Here is a 19,981-nt window from a genome sequence, read left to right as displayed (position 1 = left end):
ATACAGTCCGACTCCTGGCATACACATACAAGGATATAGTAAACATACACAGACAGACATACAGGCTGCCACACACACACACACACACTAAGGCGAGAGTGGTACGCAACTCTACCATTATCCTCTACGAATCAATTATCCAATTACCAGAGTAAAACTACAAGATAAAACTGGCTTCAGCTGGTCGGACGATGCACCAGGCCGGCCGGCCTATATACCAGGACGACTGGACAATACACCAGGTAGAAATATGGTAATGCTTAGTTTACGTCAGTATGAACGTGCCTCCTGCATGAGCCGACCCAAGCGTTTTAAGCTTCATAAACAAAACCGTCAATTTCTCCACCACGAACGACGAAATCTAGCGTGCCTCCAGAGGAGTCTACTCGGTCAAACAATCACGCCACCCTCGGCTCTTTACATGTTCAACCCAGACTAATGTGTGTGTGTGTGTGTGTGTGTGTGTGTATACAGTAGGTAGGCCTGGATGTTCGCAAGACATATCTTACGAGCCTTCTCAAGCTGGTCACCGCTCAAGCTGTATAAAAATTTTTTTGGTTAACCTACGTCGAGTGTAGCATTTTTTTTTTTTTTATTCATCCCTGATTTTTTAAAACAAAAGTCCCTTGCATTATGTATGTAAAACACTTTTTTGCACTGTCTTTCACTTATCATTTTCACTAAAGCTTCAAACTGTCACATAATATAATGTTGTTGTCAGTGACTTAATCTTGAAGGCTTTCATTAATTCTTTGACATACACACAATGGTTATAACGCATTAACATATGGTTTCGCTGTGTCTACTGCATACGACACATATGGTTTATCTGTGTCCACTGCATCCATCACGTAGTTCAGCTGTGTCCATTGCACCTAACACATGTGGCACAGCTTTGTCCAAGCATCAGACACATAGTTTAGCCATATCCACTATATGAACCAGCTTTGTCCACCGCATCTGACATACGTGGTTTAGCTGTCTACTGCATTCCTGTTTCTACAGGGTTGAGACTGTATCCAAGAGTGACGGCGACGGAAGTACATAACTCTACGTCGATACCGTCCTAAGAAGGTCCAGTTAGAGGATTTTTTCCACCGGAATAATGTGAACGAAAAACCTTCAGTCACTTATTGTGGTACAAGACGTTCAGATACTAGAAGGGACTTTAGTCTTCCCTAGACTTGTAGCCCCACGAGTCTCTTATAACAGTAGTTATTACGGGTAAAACATAAATGTTTACGTGTTAAACCTGAAGCACGATGGGAGTAACACATTATCTATCACTAGAACCATCGTGAGGAAAGCGAGAAAGCTTATGTTAATTGCAAAAGCGCTACGAAAGGAGTAGAAAATTTTTCTTTCTGTCTTCTCTGATGAATCACCGGAGAAAAAGTCTTTTAGAAAATAACTATTTTTCACTTTACCTGCGGCTGGCTCAACAGTTATTTCATAATTCGGGAGGTTCTCTTATTTATCTTTAACGTGGCGGCCGCTGCTCGAGAACCGGGGCCAGTGTTGCTTATCAAATAAATTAATCAGATGTGGGAGGTAACCAGAGGCAGGACCTCCCAAGACGTCGTCAAGTCCAGGAATCTTGTCTTTACGTGTCTGAGACGTCCTGATGAGGCCCAGGACAGGACTTGCCTCCAGCATGATTTCACGAGGCATGACCAGGTGTCTCTCAGTTGTTCTTAACATCACTGCACCAGTCTTAAATATGAACTGAACTTGAATATTCAGATCCCTATCGAATGGTAGGGCCACGCAGGGTCCTGCCTGCAGTAGGACCTCAGTAGGAATGATCGACCACTTGTTAACTTTTAATACCAGTCGAAGGACCTGCTCCAGGAAGATTCCACTGGAGGCGTCCGGTCACCTGTGGCCCACGTGTGTTTCCATATTATTTTACTCATATGGAATTTAATTTAGCAAACAAATGTGGCTGAAAAATCCATGCGTCAATTTTTTACACTGATGATCTCTGGCAATGACACAACGCATTCTGCAGTTTGTTGATGGACCAAGAAAAATAAATGAATGCCTATCAACTACATGTTTTAAACTCTGGAAAAAGTATTATAATGAGTTGCTAGCGTTCATGACAGGGTGCTGGCGAAATTATGGAAATATGAAGTACGTCAGGACGAAAGAAAGCACAGGTGCCTTCACTGCACAGGGGAAGCTGAACTGGTGACGAGGGCGACACAACCGGCTCGCCTTTTGGTGTCATTGTTGTGCTCACGGAAGGCGCTGAGTTTCACTGTTATCATAAATCTTGTAGTTTAGTGTATATAATACATTACTGTGAGCACATCTAGACCCCTTTTTTTTTTTTTTTTTAGGTAAGGCGGAGCATCTGTCAAGGCCAAAACAAGTGGGGTGACATTTAACAGGTGAGGTGACATACCGCGGTCAAGATCTGCTCCACTGGCACTCCGTCACCTGGAGAGCCACTCCTAAGGTTTAATATTTCTATCCGAGACTTTTGTTATCGTAAGTCAAGATACGAGCGTATGATTACCATATATATATATATATATATATATATATATATATATATATATATATATATATATATATATATATATATATATTTCGTCAGTCATATCAAAATTACGATGCTAGAAACTGCGCTCACACAAGCACCTAATGAAGTACTATAAGAAAAATAGTGTGCCTCACACCGAGATGAAATTTAGAGAATCTCGAGAAGTGAGAGAGGAAGTAGGGCGTCGCTGGAAGGTCTTACCCGCGTGAGTCTCCTTGTAGTCGTCGGGGTCGTCCCTGTCCAGCGTCGGAGGTCCGGCGTCCGAGTCTCCCGCCAGCTGCATTATCATCCTCCCGCACTTCACTTCACCTCCGCTACTCCCTCAGAGTCCTCAGTCCTCTCTGTCTCTTTTTCTTTCTTTCTCTCTCTCTTTCTCTCTCTCCCCCTTCTCTCCCTCGAGCTACCGACTGGATCCGATCCTACGGGGTCGGCCGGGGAGCTCCATGTGCACAAGGTGTCCGTGTTTGTTTATTGACGTCGGGGTTTGCTGTCGGTGTTCGGGACTCGAAGGAGGTGCTTGTGGTGGCTAGTAGGGGGGATGGGACTGGGAGAGCACCGTGGGAGAGCTGACCGGAGGAGCGGGGCCTCGACGACGACGATGGGCGCTGGAGAGTTCAAGTCGCCTTTGCCGTGTCGCCAGCCAATCACAAAAGTTTTCTCCGGCGGGTGTCTTGCACAAACTCACTAACTTGTCCCTCGTCTTGAAGACTCGGCGCCGCGCATGTCACACTTCACTTGTTTAACTTTTTCCCGCCAAAACGTGCGCGCGCTCTGGCCTGAAAGGTGGTTTCCCAGGAAATGTGTGCGCTGTACAGCTTCTGACGGTGTCGTAGCTGCCGCCAAAGTGACTCGGTTTATTTGGAAACTATTTAAGTCCCCCCTCCGAGGATCGCAGCACTGCGCATGTCACAGCCGCGACGGCAAGATTTTTTCCCCATGAGTGGGTGAGGAGGCGGAGTGAGCCAGTGTGTAGCGCGGGTGAAGGCGGCAGCAGGGTCGCGGACGGTGTAACGGAGCGGCAGTGCTCAGTACGGCTGTCCGGGGGCGACTGAGGCTGGGCGGGCGGGGTGGGCGGCCGCCGTCCAGCGGGCCGGACACTGGGCCCCTCCGCACCAGTGTTACCAACCAGCAGTGTCACATAATATCACACTCCTATCGTCTTTTTCCCTCCATTATTTCCTCGGTTCTGGTAGCGTTCACACCAAGCAGTGGGAGTGAGGACATGTGTCCTGCCTGTCGAAAAGGATGCCACCCATCGCCCAAACAGAGCTGGCAAACTGACCGATAAAATGTGGTTGTTATCGAGTGCAAGAGTAATAACAGAGGGCAATCTGCAGCGCGCCACCTCCTCCCTTAACACCAAGCGCTACCACATTTAACTTCACTTTGAGCGCGCCTTCCACCAGGGACGGTCGTGATGAAATGTGCCTTCCTATTTCCTTTTGTGCAAACCCATAATTATGCTCTTGTGCCCAATTAATTCCCCAATAATACATCATCTGCATATTAGGTTTCAGGTTAATGAGATCTCATTTATAAATAAGATACTTATTTAGGCTCTGACTTCATGATTAACTACGGAGGTCCGCCGTCAACACCACTGCTCTCGCCACTGTCGGCCTTGCTCCAAACAGCCGTTGGTGCGAATTTCCTTTGCACTGGAGCTAAAATCATCAATTAACAGCTGATCAATAACACTAGTAACTCCTGGTAAGCGCAACGTGGTATCATCTGCTTCTAAATCATAGTAACTGTACAGGTTTTCTGAGCGTTGATGCCTGGCGTTCAAGACTTACGAGACCACCAAGGAATTATGGACATCGGTTGATCCTCTCACATGGTGCGTTTCAGCTCTTGCATCTACGGTGATTTTTCTTTTTTTCTAAGTTTTAGTAAGGAGTTAACGGAGTGTGGGTGGGTGTATAATGGGGGTGTTGCTGGGGGAACGTGCGCCAGTGACACCCTCGTACAGAAGACGCTTGAGATATTTGTGTCGAGTCAAAGGTGTTAGTATCGTTCCCAGAGGTGGAGAAATTAGGACCTCGAGCAAGGTAAATGTGGTTATTTACTCACTCGGAGGTGTGTGGGAGGGGAGGTGTGTGGGAGGGAGGGGGTGATCTCTTCACAGGATAATTTGGACGTGAAGGACATGTGGGATGGGTGGGGGAGGGGATAGGTTCAATGGGGTAAGGGTGTTCTGGCTATAGGGGAGTAGCAAGGGATTGTGTGTCCATTAGTAAGTCTGGCTGAGGGAGTGGAGGGCATGCCAACCCCCTAACCACGTCGTTGCGACCCTTTGGTATGATGATCTCTGACCTAGACTTTAAGGATCAAGTCAAAGGCCAAGCGTCGTACCGTTGTGTTTGAGGTGATGGTAGGACCAGAGAGACGAATAAGACAACCAGCATGACTGAGAGAATGAATTAAGAAAACGGTGTGATTACTATTTAAAGGATAGTTAAGCAAAGTTAACGGAATGGGCCTATCACGTGTGGTGGAACAGAGACGATCATACATGAGGGAGCGAGAGCTGGTCACACACTGACTTCTTACACATGCTACACAACAGTGATGGGAACCGCACAGTTTTAACGCCAGTGTTGATGGTTGGATGAATTTACTGGTGAGGCTAACCGGCGTTGTCAGCAGCAATGATCATATTTTGTAAACACGTACGTTTGTTTGCACAGCAAGTTTATTAACTAATTAGTGAAATAATCATCTTTGGTATTCAAACGTTACAAGTAGTGAAACAACATAAACTATAAACAAAAGATTATGATTTTGTTCTAAAATTCTTCCTAATTATTCAGCCAATTGCTGATAACCCAGGATCTGACTAACTGCATTACGATAATTTCTTCAGGGATAACGAATCTAGATTAGCTCAGCATATTCATAATGTATAGTAATCTTCGGGGAAAACATATGTAAATATAACTAATCATACCCATGAACATCATGGAAGGTCACATCTCTATGGCAATTCGATTTTTCATCGTCCACTCTATCGTTACTCACTGATGGTTATTCATACTTTACATTATATAGCATTATGTTCGCGTTGGTTAGAAAGGTATGTCGGGTGGCAATACCAATTTGCTCTTGGAATTAGATACTTTCAGTATGATATTTATAGCTATACAGAGTGGCGGGGTAGCGACAGGAATGGATGAAGGCAAGCAAGTATGAATATGTATATGTGTATATATGTTTATGTCTGTGTATGCGTATGTATATGTATATACGTATATGATGATATGTATATGTATGATATGTGCGTGTATGGGTATTTATGTATATATGTATATGTGTGTGTATAAGAATGGATGGATCACTCTTCGTCTGTTTTCTGGCGCTCCTCGCTGACGCAGGATACAGCGATTAAGTATAATAATAATTATATATATATATATATATATATATATATATATATATATATATATATATATATATATATATATATATATATATCAGTCTCAGTATTATACATCGTAAATCTTCTAATTCAATGCTGTATATCTAGAAATGACTCAAGTTGTGATTTGATGTGGAACATTGTTGATGACTATATGTATGATCATCATCTCCAAGTTCCATGACGCTATCAATACTCATGTTGCGTCGTCTGTCTATATCATTAAGTGTATTGGAATGTATATGTGCCTTACTTACCACCCTACCTCAGGATCCCCATCTATGTGGATCCCACCTACTATAGTCTGAGTGCTATGCTAGGCAACGCTCCCACTTATAAAGGGGAGTCCAGTGCTAGTATTATGATGCTCTCTGATGCCTATAATGTCACAATCTCCGGCTTTCCTGTACACCAGTGCAGTGCCGTCCGACACTGCCGCTCTTATCTTATTATAATACTAATAATACTCCATTCTTTCCATAATTTGATCAGCTTAGCGCCGGCAGAGACAATACAACACGTTTTCTATCGCGCAAAATCACGTAATTTAGAGAGAGAGAGAGAGAGAGAGAGAGAGAGAGAGAGAGAGAGAGAGAGAGAGAGAGAGAGAGATGATGTACCCGTTATATTAAGTGAGAAAGAAGGCAGATAAATGGACTCTTCTTTCATATCAGTACAGAGCACAAAATGCGCCGGATTATCACTTTAAAAATGAGGTAAATAGAGAGGTTGAAGTTGCGTAAAATCTTGAGTGAGCGGCCAACAGCCGCCTCAAACTAATCATCAGCCCGTCCATTGTCCCTCCCCTTCCAATGAGCGCTGGGACCCAAGCAACGAATAATTTCCATTTGTTTCCGATTATCCTCGTCATTATTGGCCCTCTCCTCCGCCTCTGTTTTTACTGTGTCTTGCCTACGTGCTGTGGCGTCGCCCTCTTCCCGCCACACAGCACACCACAGACGCACGTTTCATACACGGGCATAAATTTACATAAACAACATGCTAAACGAAACGAAACTGACTCAGCCAAACTTTGTGATAAACTGGACAATCCAACAGCTCCCCTAAACTTCAAAAGCCCCCTCTTGGCCGCCCCCCCCTCCCCCTCCTCCGCTAGTCTCCCCTCTCCTCCCCTCCCCTCCTCCTCCTCCTCCTCCCCTTCTACACTGGACTACAACGCAGGTTCCAACTTTCCTCCAGACTGTAAATTACCGTTCAATTGTTTACCCAACATTTCGTTCTTCTTCGTCTGGTAGCGTCGTGTGGCGGACCCCGGCAGCCTTCTGGCCTGGGAAACATTACAACAAGACCATACGAAGAGCCAAGGCTAAAATCCCTGTTGCAATAGGCGCTCTGGGAACCCTCGACGTATTGAGTTTTATTTGCGCATAATCACAAGTCCATCGGTGGTGGGCACAATATAGCATTAATATTAATGAAAGGCGGCTTGGGGAGGGCCGCGCGGCCAGCCTGGAGAAGACCAGGCAGGGGAGAAGGGGGAGGGGGGGGGGGGATGGGAGGAAACTAAATCACGTTGCAAAGCTGATTTACCCGTGGACGCTGCGACTTGTGTTTGTCTTCGCGATCCATCCATTAAATGAGCGGTGCTGGCCAGGGCGGCGCCCTCCTGCTCGTCCTCTCTCACACTTGCTGAGCTCGTTTTAAAGGCGTCGCTGCTGCTCCTGTGGTGTCTGCACCGTCGAGAATGGAACCGTTGGTGTTGCAAGTATTCTCCTTGACCCTCCCTCTCTGACGTACGAAACGGTGTCGTGAATGTGAGCGAAACGGGGTATAAGGTCATTCTGGACAGCTTCTGCTTTTAGTCGGTTCCCGCTACCTTCAGCAGGACCTAAGCCAGTTCCGCACCCCAAGGGACGCCTCCTGTCAGTCTCAAGAAGATTACTTATATAATTTTTCCACGATAAACAGCCGGACTAGAGCCCGTGGTGGCCTGCTTAAGACGTCGAACATTAATAAAGACCTTCCAGCTCTAATGGTTCACGGAGAGCGAGAGCGACCCCAGGACTGTGAGGGATAACGGGAGACTCATCACATGAGACACAGGGAGACGCGCCATGATAAGAGAGATGCATCAAAATATCAAAAGGTTCCCAACGACGAATGGAAATATACAATGTCCAAGAAAGAGACTAAAATGAACGAAGACAATATTTTACTAGTTACACACCAACTTGACAATCCTCTTTTGTCAGATATGTCGCCGGAGAGATTTTCTTGCCATTATAGAGAGGTTAGGAGGCTGACACTCAGGGGTATATCTATAGCTGTACCAATCAACCAGACAGACTTTCGTATGCTTTGTAGTGACTCTGGCATTAGGAAAAAAATGTTCTGCCCACGTATCTTCTGCCTGTCGTAGAAGCTGACGAAGAGTGCCGGGAGCGAGGGGTGGAAATCATCCGGCCTGAATTATTACTTTCCAAAAGCAGGAACAGATAAAAAGCAACGAGGATTATCGCCCTCAGGCTAAGTCGTATATTCCTGACAATAACTCGCTAAGGCAGGAAACGGCGATCAGGTATGAAAGAAAAATAAATGTCTTAATGTGTATTGTATATTAGGTAGCGTCAGGGAAAGAACAACAACGACTTCATTTGCTAACTTTCTGGCTGTCATGTATAATGTTCCGAAACCATATATATATATATATATATATATATATATATATATATATATGTGCATGTGTGTGTCTGCATGTGTGTGTGTGCATGCGTGTGTGTGCATGTGTGTGTGTGTGCATGCGTGAGTGCATGTGTATGTGTGCATGTGTGTGTGTGTGTGTGTGTGTGTGTGTGTGTGTGTGTGTGTGCACTTTAGGGCTGGTCTCCGCCTGCTTGTGATTACAATGAGTCAAGTCAGTTTTGGTGAGGGTGTATAATGCGAGGGAGTACAGACTCGTCGAGGAACTTCTTGCTCCACAGGAATCCACCATTTCCCTGCTTCTGACTGCAGCACAGTCTAAAAGCTGCAGAGACTCCGTAAGAAGGGTTCCAGGGTTACATAATGATAGTATGTATGCAGCCATATATAGAAACACACACCATTCTCGACGATGTCATCTCCCGCCATCGGAGATCCCTCGACCCCAAGTTCCAGTTCTGCACGACAAGCGCAAGGAGCCCATCCAAGCTCCTACAGTCCACTACAGCAACGTCTCCATCCAAGCTCCTACAGTCCACTACAGCAACGTCTCCATCCAAGCTCCTACAGTCCACTACAGCAACGTCTCCATCCTAGTCATTGTAATTAACATGATCATCATCAGTCAGCAAACTGCCACTTCAGTATTTAAGGAAAGACTTTAAGTCCCTCGTCATTTTATAGCCTCACTGTCCATATCGTGTACATCTTCTTTGTATATAATATAATCTTTCTTTGTAGACATTTAACTCAATAAACAATTATCATAGTTTATATAACATTGCTATTATTATCACTTTGCTGTTATATTACTGTAACTATGATCATTACAAATGCTGATTTGAACTCTTCTCCAGGCGATAAATATTTCAGGTTCTTAACTAAAAGTACCTTCAACAACCTCTGTAATTCTAACTTCCCTCCTCTCGGGCGACCACATCAATCTATGCCTAACTTTTCAGCTGATCAGACCGCTCCCTTTGGTGTCGTATTTTCCTCTACCACGAGTTGGATGATCCTGCTCCTAATTTTCCTTCTACACCTACTCCTGCTTAACCACCTGCTTCTACTAAACCACCTAATCCTGCCTAACCTATGCTCCTACTGAACTATCTGCTGCTACTGAACCACCTGCTCCTACTGAACCACCTACTCCTGCTGAACCGTCTGCTTCTACTGAACCATCTTCTACTGAACCACCTGCTCCTGCTGAACCTATGCTCTCTCTCATATCTTTCTCTAGCAAGGTTCTTCCGAGTTCTCTGCCAGCCACAAGTGGATAAGGAGCATGGACCAGACGGCATACTTCCTCTCCTCCTAAAAGAACACGTGTATCTCTAAGATGGCTCCGATCCTTGCTCACCTATTTCGTCTCTGTCTGAAAACCCAAATATTCTCTTCTTTTTGGAAGCATGTCTTGAATCATGCCCATCCTCATGAGACAGGACCGCACCACATTAATCATTGTCCCACTGCTCTCACTTCTATCATTTCCAAAATTTTTGAAACTTTCATAGCTCTCACTTTCTTAAACATTTACAATTACATTCACTTCTCTCACATCATTAATGGCTTTCGCCATGCAAAGTTGACTGGGGATGTTTTTGATGTGGCTCGCAGTTGGTCCTCCTCTGTGGCTCGCCGTGGGTCCTCCCCTCTGGCTCGCCGTGGGTCCTCCCCTCTGGCTCGCCGTGGGTCCTCCTCTCTGGCTCGCCGTGGGTCCTCCTCTCTGGCTCGCCGTGGGTCCTCCTCTCTGGCTCGCCGTGGGTCCTCCTCTCTGGCTCGCCGTGGGTCCTCCTCTCTGGCTCGCCGTGGGTCCTCCTCTCTGGCTCGCCGTGGGTCCTCCTCTCTGGCTCGCCGTGGGTCCTCCTCTCTGGCTTGCCGTGGGTCCTCCTCTCTGGCTCGCCGTGGGTCCTCCTCTCTGGCTCGCCGTGGGTCCTCCTCTCTGGCACCGTGGGTCCTCCTCTCTGGCTCGCCGTGGGTCCTCCTCTCCTGCTCGCCGTGGGTCCTCCTCTCTGGCTCGCCGTGGTTCCTACTCTCCAAGGGATCATGGCGAAATTTTTGTCTCTCTAACATTCGGCAAGACCTGGCATAAGTATTACATTATCCTTTTTAGCGTTACTGCTTCTCTCTGTTTTCTAATGTATATTTTTCTTTCTTGTCGTTTGATTACGGGAGGAGTTGCTGATGGACCAACATCTTCCCCTGTCAGCAGTGGCGTTCATAGGGGTTCTGTCCTGTTGCCTACCTTTCTTCTCTCCTGGAATGATCTTCCCTCACCATCCGACCATTTTCACTCATGAAAACTATTCCACTCTGTAAACTTTATCTCATTATCTTTCCCTTAATCACCCGTTTTTTTTTCTATACCATTGAACATATCTCTCCTAATCTGAACCAGTGCAACATCGTGGAATGGGGAAGCAGCTACCCGGTAAAATGTCGTCACCGCAAAATCGCAATATCCACCCGTGTCCCTTCCTCACTCTCATTCACTCTATCACGGAGTACACCTCACACATCTGCGGTGGCTCTTCTTCCACTCTTCTCTCAGTTGGAGGCAACTCAAATGCCTTTTGTCATAATAACTCTCGTTCTGTCATTCTCTAAAACAACCCTTACCGTCCGCCTTCATAACTTCTGTAACTATCATTGCGGCTACTGGTCTGGTATTCTTTTGGCCACGTTCTCGTGAAGTGTCAGCATGTGTTCCTATCACTAAGATCTTGAACTCGTGGTTTCACGTGGCTGTTGCATTTCACAGTTTTCGTGTGAAGACCAGCAATACGAGGACTGGTTATTATGACATTTTCTTCACTCGAACAGTTAAACAATGGATCTCTCTTCCTCCTTTCATCTTTTCTTCTTTCTATAACTTTTCCGAGATGGCCTTTGGCGGGGGCACGTTTTGCTTTGCCCTTGGCGCGTCGCATCGGCCATGATATATATACATGAGTTGTGTTAACACCTCTACTGTTGGGTGTGGACGATCCTGCTCCATCATCACATATCTAGCTCTTTGTTTACCTTTACTCATCCATCTTGTCACTATCACTTCTTCATGACTCATTGTGAATGGAAACTCAATCAAGTAAGCCACACCTTTGCAGTTACTTCAAATTATCTCTATCAATCAACGTAAATTTGACTAAAATTTTCTAATCAAGTTCCATATCTGGAAAACGATGCGTCACATGGCGTCAAGAAGAAGTTGTTATTTGATCGACCAGAGACAAACTCCTGTAGAAGGCGCAGGAGTGTCCAGTGGCCTCGATCCCGGTCCCACCACCACCCCAGCTGAGGCAACGTGTACACCAGTATATATATATATATATATATATATATATATATATACAAATGGATTTGTATGTAGCATTTATGGATCTGGAGAAGGCATATGATAGAGTTGATAGAGATGCTCTGTGGAAGGTATTAAGAATATATGGTGTGGGAGGCAAGTTGTTAGAAGCAGTGAAAAGTTTTTATCGAGGATGTAAGGCATGTGTACGTGTAGGAAGAGAGGAAAGTGATTGGTTCTCAGTGAATGTAGGTTTGCGGCAGGGGTGTGTGATGTCTCCATGGTTGTTTAATTTGTTTATGGATGGGGTTGTTAGGGAGGTGAATGCAAGAGTTTTGGAAAGAGGGGCAAGTATGAAGTCTGTTGGGGATGAGAGAGCTTGGGAAGTGAGTAAGTTGTTGTTCGCTGATGATACAGCGCTGGTGGCTGATTCATGTGAGAAACTGCAAAAGCTGGTGACTGAGTTTGGTAAAGTGTGTGAAAGAAGAAAGTTAAGAGTAAATGTGAATAAGAGCAAGGTTATTAGGTACAGTAGGGTTGAGGGTCAAGTCAATTGGGAGGTGAGTTTGAATGGAGAAAAACTGGAGGAAGTGAAGTGTTTTAGATATCTGGGAGTGGATCTGGCAGCGGATGGAACCATGGAAGCGGAAGTGGATCACAGGGTGAGGGAGGGGGCGAAAATTCTGGGAGCCTTGAAGAATGTGTGGAAGTCGAGAACATCATCTCGGAAAGCAAAAATGGGTATGTTTGAAGGAATAGTGGTTCCAACAATGTTGTATGGTTGCGAGGCGTGGACTATGGATAGAGTTGTGCGCAGGAGGATGGATGTGCTGGAAATGAGATGTTTGAGGACAATGTGTGGTGTGAGGTGGTTTGATCGAGTAAGTAACGTAAGGGTAAGAGAGCTGTGTGGAAATAAAAAGAGCGTGGTTGAGAGAGCAGAAGAGGGTGTTTTGAAATGGTTTGGTCACATGGAGAGAATGAGTGAGGAAAGATTGACCAAGAGGATATATGTGTCGGAGGTGGAGGGAACGAGGAGAAGAGGGAGACCAAATTGGAGGTGGAAAGATGGAGTGAAAAAGATTTTGTGTGATCGGGGCCTGAACATGCAGGAGGGTGAAAGGAGGGCAAGGAATAGAGTGAATTGGAGCGATGTGGTATACCGGGGTTGACGTGCTGTCAGTGGATTGAATCAAGGCATGTGAAGCGTCTGGGGTAAACCATGGAAAGCTGTGTAGGTATGTATATTTGCGTGTGTGGACGTATGTATATACATGTGTATGGGGGGGGGGTTGGGCCATTTCTTTCGTCTGTTTCCTTGCGCTACCTCGCAAACGCGGGAGACAGCGACAAAACAAAAAGAAGAAGAAGAATATATATATATATATTGATGTGCACTTGGATGAATTCCTGTTTGAACAGAGATAAACATTTGACTTGCTTGCTGTCCATATTCATGTATAGACTCAATGTCTGGCATCTGTCTTCATTTTGCATATTTTGTAAACAATGCGAATAATGATGTAGTTGATTTTCCTAAATGCTTTACCTTCAGTAAAATCCTCTGTTGCTTCGTGTTTTGTAACGTCAGATGACGGGTCGTTAAAGAGAGACAGTCAGCCAAATACAGACGGGCGCGTTGCCTCAGCTGGGGTGGTGGTGGGTCCGGGAGCGAGGCCACTGGACACTCCTGCGCCTTCTACAGGAGTTTGTCTCTGGTCGATCAAATCACAACTTCTTCTTGACGCCATGTGACGCATCGTTTTCCAGATATGGAACTTAATTAGAAAATTTTGGTCAGATTTACGTTAAGATGATTTGAAGTAACTGCAAAGGTATGGCTTACTTAAGTGAGTTTCCATTGACTGAGTCATATATATATATATATATATATATATATATATATATATATATATATATATATATATATATATATATATATTTGGCTGAAGCCTTCCACCAGGAGGAGGGTATGTAAGAGGATTTAGTGAACTCTTCCATCTTATCATCGAGCAGCGTCTCTCAGTCGTCTCCGTCCGTCTTGTATTAATGGAACTGAACATATCGAAATCCTTTCTTGGGAGTTTTATTGTAAATTTTCGTTACGATGGTAATTTCATGCCTGAGCGAATATGAAACAAGCAAGAGTAGATAATTATAGGCTATAAACAAAGTCATTACGCACGTAATTGCCTGCATATTATTAGGGAGCTCGCTTGTCGGTGTGGGATGATTAGCATAAAAATCCTGACTGGGGTCTGCAAGGGTGTTGGAGGCATCTGGTCAGCCTGGGCCACTCTGGCCATGCTGTACTACAGAGCCATGAAGGGCCATCATCATCCACCCTGAGACATACTGAGTCACTCACTCTGGCCTACAATCGTTCTTTTGGAGCAGTTTTTTGTCATTTCTTTATCCATTAAGAGGACCCTCGTGCGAGTCTCTTCCTTTAGCCTTTCTGGACACAGAACCTAACCTTGCAACACTACAGGCGCTAACACCTCCAGATATCACAGAGATCACATGTGCCCGCCCTTACCCACCACTGAAAGTACACAAGGGTATCCCTCCCTATTCAGGGCTACACATAACCATCCCTACAATTAAGGGCCACACAAGGTCGGCTACCTTTTACCAGTCTGGGCCAGCGAATGTTTCCCTTTACTGGTACTGGTCGCTGAGATCCGTGATGTAACCAAGACTACAAAGCACCTTATAGACTCCCTAGGACTACCCTCCGTCACCGGAGGACATCTGACGGCTAACCTCGAGCCTTCCACCACAGATTAAGGCCATCTGTACCACTAAGGGCATCCCAATACCCCCTCCTCCACTAAGAGCCAACCCGGTTCCCTGTACCATTAAAAGCCATCGGAGGCTACACGGTAACACGAAAGTTGGTCGAGGGTACAGCCAGCACATGGTCGTCACCTCGTCTTTTCTCTCGTAATTTTCCTTCAGGAATTCCAAACGTTAAGGAAAGACTACTACAGAATGACATCATAATTTCTCACTTACCAGAACTGACTGGAGACTGTATTTCTTCATGTTCCGGTATTGGTGATGGCGCATAGTGTCCGGCCAGGCCCAGCGTGAGTCGACCAATGGACGAGGGTAAAGTTGTCACGTGACTCGTCATATGGTTGGGGTTCTGGGTGCTGATTGGTGGACTCTTACGTGGAAATACCCCATTGGCTGCTGAGAATGGCGACGGCGCAGGATGCCCACTGTGTTCGTTGAATCCTAAGGGATTTTGGAGCCGGTATAGGTAAGTAAATTTTGCAGTTTGCCCTGAATTATTCATTGTTCCCTTCGTTCATTTTGTATTGATCTAATAAAAACAAATAAATTCTTACCCATAACTGTACACTGACTGGGCTACAGACCTAATGATGTTTTACAATAAACAGTGAAAATATCTATAGAGTCAACCAAAAGCACAAAGTAACTTGGGAGAAATTTTGAAAGTTGTAAGAAAATGTACGAAAGGCATGCGAATTTAGGCTATCATTCACCGAAAGATTGAAAATCAATCTCAAAATCTAAGACTAAGTCCATCGCTCAGTTCAAAGGATAAGTTCTGTGTATCTAATCCTGCAGGAGGGTTCCCTTGTCCAAGACACTCCTGCAGGAGGGTTTGCTTGTTCAAGACACTCCTTCAGGGAAACAACACACTTGTGAAGCTTACACCAGTAACAACTAACAATTGTGTTTGTTTTCTGGATAAAGAATTTCCAGTCTTTACGACCAGGTACATCAATCACTAATACCATTTATGAATACTCCATTACATGACCCAAGGGGAGCGTGCATGGAAACTAGCCTATCTCATATGTGTATTACTTACTCTGGATTGTTTAGAATTATCATTGATATCTTACTCATGTTGGTTATTATCTCGCTCACGTACACACACCTGTATAGTGACCTGCACGGCCAGGTGTGTCTCAGACTATGTAGTACAACAATGTGGGCGTGATAGATGGGCGTGGGTAAAGCTGTGGCGGGTTTGAACGTGGTGAATGTGGGCATGGTGGATATGGTAGGTGCGGGCGTAGAGTGCTTTTGGGCGTCGTGGGTGTGAGTACGGTGCGTATATATGTACGTGGTAGGTGTGGGTATGATGAGTGTGGGCGTGGTGAGAGTGGGAGAGGTGGATGTGGGCGTGGTGGGTGTGGTGATGATGGATGAGGGAGTTGTGGATGATGGAGTGGTGTGAATAAAGGCATGGTGGGCGTGGGCGTACCAGGAGTGGGGGCCATGGAGGTGGGAGTGTGTGGGGCGGGGCAAGTGGGGTGCACGTGGCCACCTCCTCCAACACAAGTGTTCCCGCCGTTGCCGTGGCAGCCAAGGTGTTGTTGTTGTTGTTGTTGTTGTTGTTGTTGTTGTTGCTGCTGCTGTTGTTGTTGTTGTTGCTGCTGCTGCTGTTGTTGCTGCTGTTGCTGTTGCTGCTGCTGCTGTTGTTGCTGTTGTTGTTGTTGTTGTTGTTGCTGCTGCTGTTGTTGTTGAGCGGTGCAGGGGGTGGGCGTGTGGGCGGGGGGCGTGGTGGTACCACCGTGGGTGGTGTTGGTAGTGGAAGGCGTGGTGCTGGTGGTGCTGGCAACACTGGAGGTTGGGGGTGCCAGGCCAGAGGCCACACTGGTGATGCTGTTGACCGCCATCAAGAGATGCTCCGGCACCTGCGATAATGGCGGGGACTGCGGCTGCGGCGAGGAGCCGAACGGCGGCGGAGGCGGGTCCTGTGGTGTGAGAAGACGGACGTCAGTTCCGTTAGTGAGAGGAGAGGAAGAAGGCATAACAGCTGATCCTAGGAGAGAGAGAGAGAGAGAGAGAGAGAGAGAGAGAGAGAGAGAGAGAGAGAGAGAGAGAGAGAGAGTCACTGTAGCATCTAGCAATGGTTTACATCTAACACATAAACTCCTTAGACCAAGTAAATGTACCGTAACTTTACTTGGTCACGACAGAGATACTACCGGCTGTGCTTGACCTCAGTTCCTGAAAATGTTTCATGACGCTGAGGTCAGTCACCTGCCTCACAGGTCACTGACCTGATCCTTGACTGACCAGCTGAGTCACCCGCTTCACAGGTCCCTGACCCTGAGACCTGGCTGAAACATGTAACAAATATAATAATATTCAAATGAGATTTTTAATCTTTGCTGATTTGTTGTGGTTGAGGTGATGATCCATCCATTCATCCACACCCATGTGATCATACAGCCTGCCAGTCAGCCAGCCAATTAACCAATCAACAAGCCAGCCAACCAGTCGAGTAGCCAACCATCCAACCAATTAGCTAGCCAGCCAGCCACTAGCCAGCCAGCCACTTAGAATCACTTAACCAGCCACTGAATAGTCAGCCTGTGGGTCAGCCAGCCAGCCAGTCACTCAGCCAACTCGTCCGCCAGTCAGCCACAGTTAACTTACCAACCAACCAGTGTAACCAACAAGTTTCCATAGACCTCTAAAAGATGTCGAACCCTTCAAAAGTTGGTCTAGGATCGAAAAAAATTATTCTGGAAGGCGGGTCTTGCCTGGGGTTTGGGGTCCTGTAATGCATGACGGAGGACGGGTCGCTTCTGGGGATGAACTCGCAGAAGTACAGAGGGAGGAGAGAAACAAAGAAGAAAACCAAAGATGAAGTAGAAAATGATAAAGCAAATTAAATGTAGACAAGAGAACTAAGAGTCTTGTGATATTAGAACACAACAGGCGGTAGATCCAGCCTCAGGTGAAGCAGATTGACATATAACCTACTGTAAAGCAAATCAATAATACATCAAATTCTCAAACTAGCGTATTTCCGAAGCTGTATTATGAAAGCCTCCAGTGTTCCTAAACCGCTTCACTGTAACTCACCTTGTGAGTCGAGTCGTCAAGTGAAACTTGCGTCTACATCAGTTTCATCCTGCTATCCACAAAGTATCTTCCCAACACATTGTACGCTTCCTAGTATAATGCACATTCCCATACATCATACACCTCCATATACACAACACATTTCCTCATATGACATAGCATACTTCCCACACACATCTCCGCATATACAACACTCCTTATACGTAACACACCTCCCCGTACACAACACACTTCTCCGTACATAACACACCACCCAAAAACAACACCCTTCCCCATACATAACAATACACACTATCAACAACCATGAGTCAGTGTCATGTGATCGCCTGGAGCGGGTCATTCGCTGTCTCCCTTCCTCTGGCTTCACCTCACCTCGCACCTTCGACCTGTTGCCATACATCCCCACAAGCATTTCATCTGCCACAAGGTCCACACGACTATTACATCTTAAAGGGACTTCCTTCCATGCGTCTCTCGTGCACCCTCCTCACCACAAGCATCATTCCCACATCTATATTCTTGACTCACTTTACACTGCAAGTGTGTAGTGCACCACAACGGCTCACTACCCTCGCTCCTCAATACTCCCTACCTCGGCAAAGTTAAAACTTATTCAGAAATTATTTACAGCTTATTCTTACATCCATAAGTAGCGAGTCGTAATTTCAGATAAATCAAAACTTCTTTTCGGCATCATTCTTATGATGATAATGACGAAAATGACGAGTGAAATCATATTTAAACATTTTTTGTGATATTGATAAAGTAAAATGCCGTCCTACTCATCCTCTAACCATCGTGTCTGAAAGGAAGATACTCAGATTGAGGCAAAATATAACTTTATTATTTACTCAATGAGACAATATATTCCAGTGTTTTACTTCTATATACTAAGCAATGGTTATGGCTGCTGTGTCGCGTCACACTCTCACACTACAGCTTCCTCTTTCAGAAATATGACATAAGCTGTGAAGATTTATGAACAACTAATGATCAGATACGCAACCAAAACTTTGCTGTGTCGGGAATCCAGAACAATATAGTTACAGAGTGACGAGTTCATAACACACTGGGGAGTATACCATGTCTGTAGACCACAACAGAACATGGTTTACCTTGCTGTATTCTTAATACAGAGGTTAGTGTGACGTGGTGCTACCTCAAAACACTGATGAGTTAAGATCTAATACTTAAATAAAACTGAAATACTCAATGAATGGTGAGTGACTCTCTAACCTCCTACCCCAACCTCTTACGTCCCTGCCCCCTTCCTCTTGCTCCCCCCACCCCACCCCAACTTTTGAATGTGTTTAACCCCTTGATTACAGCAGTATGACCCTTATATGTGATGACGTGGCTTTTAACCTGTCAAAGGTCAGGACATTACGGCTGAGGGACGTACCTTCTAGCTCAAGGGGTCACCGAGCAATGATATGACGTAATGATCCAAAAATATAACATATGATAACTGCGTGATCCAGAAACATAACATATTAATATGATACTAGTGAGTTCCAGAAATATAACAAAAAGATAACATATTACTATGATGATAGTGTGACGACTTTGGTTGATTTCACTATCGTATATTTTAGCGGGCGTTGGGAAGGACACACATCTTTTCCAATGCTCACTTTTTCCATGGTTGTCGGTGCAGAAGATTTTTCACAAAATTCTCAATACATTTCTGAATACGAAAATCAAGTATTCACACAAGAAAACATTTTGACGTTCTCATTGCATCTGGTTGTCAGAATAATTGCTTTTTATGCACGGAGGAAGAAGCCTTTTATACTGGATTTATTTAATTTATGAAGAACTAAAGAAAATTGTTTTGAATATCCAGTGTCTGAGCCTCCTGCTTTATGTCCGAGTCTACCTGCTTTATGTCCGTGCCTCCTGCTTTATGTCTGAGTCTCCTGCTTTATGTCTGAGTCTCCTGCTTTACGTCTGAGTCTCCTGCTCTGTGTCTGAGCCTCTTGCACTATGTCTGAACTCCTTGCTCTGTGATAACTCATAACTATGAAGAGCTCAGTATTTAGTTGACCATAACTCTGGCTACCTTGTAAGTAGTCAACCTGTAAGTTCCAGATGATTGCCGAGCATTATAATGACACCTGATGTATGATACCTGATGTATGATACCTGGTGTATGATACCTGATGTATGATACCTGATGTATGATACCTGATGT

At 45.3% G+C, this 19,981-nt stretch overlaps 1 protein-coding gene across 1 annotated transcript in view; it reads right to left on the bottom strand.

The window, feature by feature from the left end:
• Positions 1-19,981, bottom strand: part of LOC139747661 (uncharacterized) — a 540,258-nt gene that overhangs the window by 56,207 nt on the left and 464,070 nt on the right. Inside the window, exons 9-10 of the mRNA XM_071660227.1 lie at positions 16,175-16,667; positions 14,947-15,171 (exon numbers count right to left, since the gene is read on the bottom strand). Coding sequence (XP_071516328.1) covers positions 14,947-15,171; positions 16,175-16,667 — 718 coding nt within the window. The remainder of the gene's footprint in view (positions 1-14,946; positions 15,172-16,174; positions 16,668-19,981) is intronic.

The sequence above is a fragment of the Panulirus ornatus genome, chromosome 69 (genome assembly GCF_036320965.1).
Source record: "Panulirus ornatus isolate Po-2019 chromosome 69, ASM3632096v1, whole genome shotgun sequence".
Classification (NCBI taxonomy): Eukaryota; Metazoa; Arthropoda; class Malacostraca; order Decapoda; family Palinuridae; genus Panulirus; species Panulirus ornatus.
Note: the sequence above shows the minus strand (reverse complement) of the source record. Positions and strands in the feature narration are given on the sequence as shown.